The following is a 1,895-nucleotide window of genomic DNA, read 5'->3' on the forward strand; positions in this document are numbered from 1 at the left end:
AATTTAGTCCAAATTCCTTCATTATTTTTAGCATCTATGGAGCTCCCTTCTTTGAGTTTTATTATTTTCTACCTCCTTTTATAGGCTCTGCAGAGGACTGAGTGGGGTAACTCCTTGGAACCTCAGCAGGGAGGGCCGGTCACTTCTTTCTAAAAAAAAGAAAAAAAAACAGAGTCTCCCTCTGTTGCCCAGGTTGGAGTGCGGTGGTGTGATCTTGGCTCACTGCTATCTCCACCTCCTGGTTTCAAGCGATTCTCTTGCCTCAGACTCCCCAAGTAGCTGGGATTACAGGCACACACCACCATGCCTGGCTAGTTTTTGCATTTTTAGTAGAGATGGGGTTTCACCATGTTGACCAGGCTGGTCTCGAACTCCTGACCTCAAGTGATCGCCCACCTCGGCCTCCCAAAGTGCTGTGATTCCAAGCATGAGCCACCACATCCGGCCTGTCACTTCTAACCTTCCATTTCTTATCTTTATTAAATGCTCAAGTCGTGTTGGTGTATAATTTAATACTTTAAGACTTCAGAACTGATATTCAGTTCTTGAAATTTACATCTGAGATTCTATTCACCACCTCTCTTCTCTTGCTTCCAATGTTTTCTGTTGTGCTCTCTAAAGATGTTTCAAAATTGCAGTATTGGCTGGGCACGGTGTCTCACACTATAATCCCAGCACTTTGGGAGGCCGAGGCAGGCACATCATGAGTTCAGGAGTTCGGGACCAGCCTGACCAACATGGTGAAACCCGTCTCTACTAAAAATATAAAAATTAGCCAGGCATGGTGGTGCACGCCTATAATCCCAGCTACTTCGGAGGCTGAGGCAGAAGAATCACTTGAACCCAGGAGGCAGAGGTTGCAGTGAGCCAAGATCGCGCCACTACACTCCAGCCTGGGTGACAGAGTAAGACTCTGTCTCAAAATAAAATAAAATTAAATTAAATTGCGGTGTTTTCCTCCCATGGTGCTTGATGGACAGGCTTGGGGAGGGAGCAGGGGATAGTGTGTTCTTTTACGTGAGACTCAGGACTCTGTCTGAATCTGAATCTGATGAGGAATGAGCTTCCCTGCTGCATCTCGTTGTCCTCTGTGCCTGCTCAGGGAGCTTCCAAGACCCTGAGGGGGCTGGGGCTGTCCTGAGGGACTTCCTGCCCACTGGGACTTTCTTCTAACAAGGAAGGGGCTGCCAGAGAGCTAAGGGTGCCAGGGCTGCCTCCTTTCTCTGCCCCCAGCCTTTCTGAGCATCTCTTTCCCTTCTCCTTCAGCGAGTGCCTGCCGAGGAGATCACCTATGAGACACTGAAGAAAGCCATTGGTAAGTCAGGGCCAAGGGACTCTGGTTAGAGGGCAAAATGGGGTGGGGTCCTTGGGCCTGTTCCTGCAGATGCAGCAGGGCCCACCACCCTCCACAGTGGGATCCAGCACCTGCGTGAAGGGAGAGGCTGGTGTCTTTTGACAAACTCATCACAGCCACCAAAGCTGCCATTGAATATCCCTGCTCTTCTGCTGGGGGTCAGTAGTGGGGCCTTGTGTGGCCCACAGTGGGCAACACTTTTGCCACTAAGGACAGCTGCCTTTAAAAGTAATCAGTTGGCCGGGCATGGTGGCTCAAGCCTGTAATCCCAGCACTTTGGGAGGCTGAGGTGGGCGGATCTCAAGGTCAGGAGTTGGAGACCAGCCTGGCCAACATGGTGAAACCCTGTCTCTACTGAAGAAATACAAAAATTAGCCAGGCATGGTGGCATGCACCTATAATCACAGCTACTCAGGAGGCTGAGGCAAGAGAATTGCTTGAACCTAGGAGGCGGAGGTTGCAGTGAGCTGAGATTGCACCACTGCACTCCAGCCTGGGCAACAGAGCAAGACTCCCATCTCAAAAAAAAAAAAAAAAAAAA

At 49.9% G+C, this 1,895-nt stretch overlaps 1 protein-coding gene across 6 annotated transcripts in view; it reads left to right on the forward strand.

The window, feature by feature from the left end:
* Positions 1-1,895, forward strand: part of EFR3B (EFR3 homolog B) — a 113,170-nt gene that overhangs the window by 102,165 nt on the left and 9,110 nt on the right. For all 6 annotated transcript variants that reach the window (XM_032172404.2, XM_032172405.2, XM_032172409.2 and 3 more), the window contains one exon: positions 1,267-1,315. In XM_032172404.2, the coding sequence (XP_032028295.1) occupies positions 1,267-1,315 (49 nt within the window). The remainder of the gene's footprint in view (positions 1-1,266; positions 1,316-1,895) is intronic.

The sequence above is a fragment of the Hylobates moloch genome, unplaced genomic scaffold (genome assembly GCF_009828535.3).
Source record: "Hylobates moloch isolate HMO894 unplaced genomic scaffold, HMol_V3 SCAFFOLD_13, whole genome shotgun sequence".
In the NCBI taxonomy this organism is placed as follows: Eukaryota; Metazoa; Chordata; class Mammalia; order Primates; family Hylobatidae; genus Hylobates; species Hylobates moloch.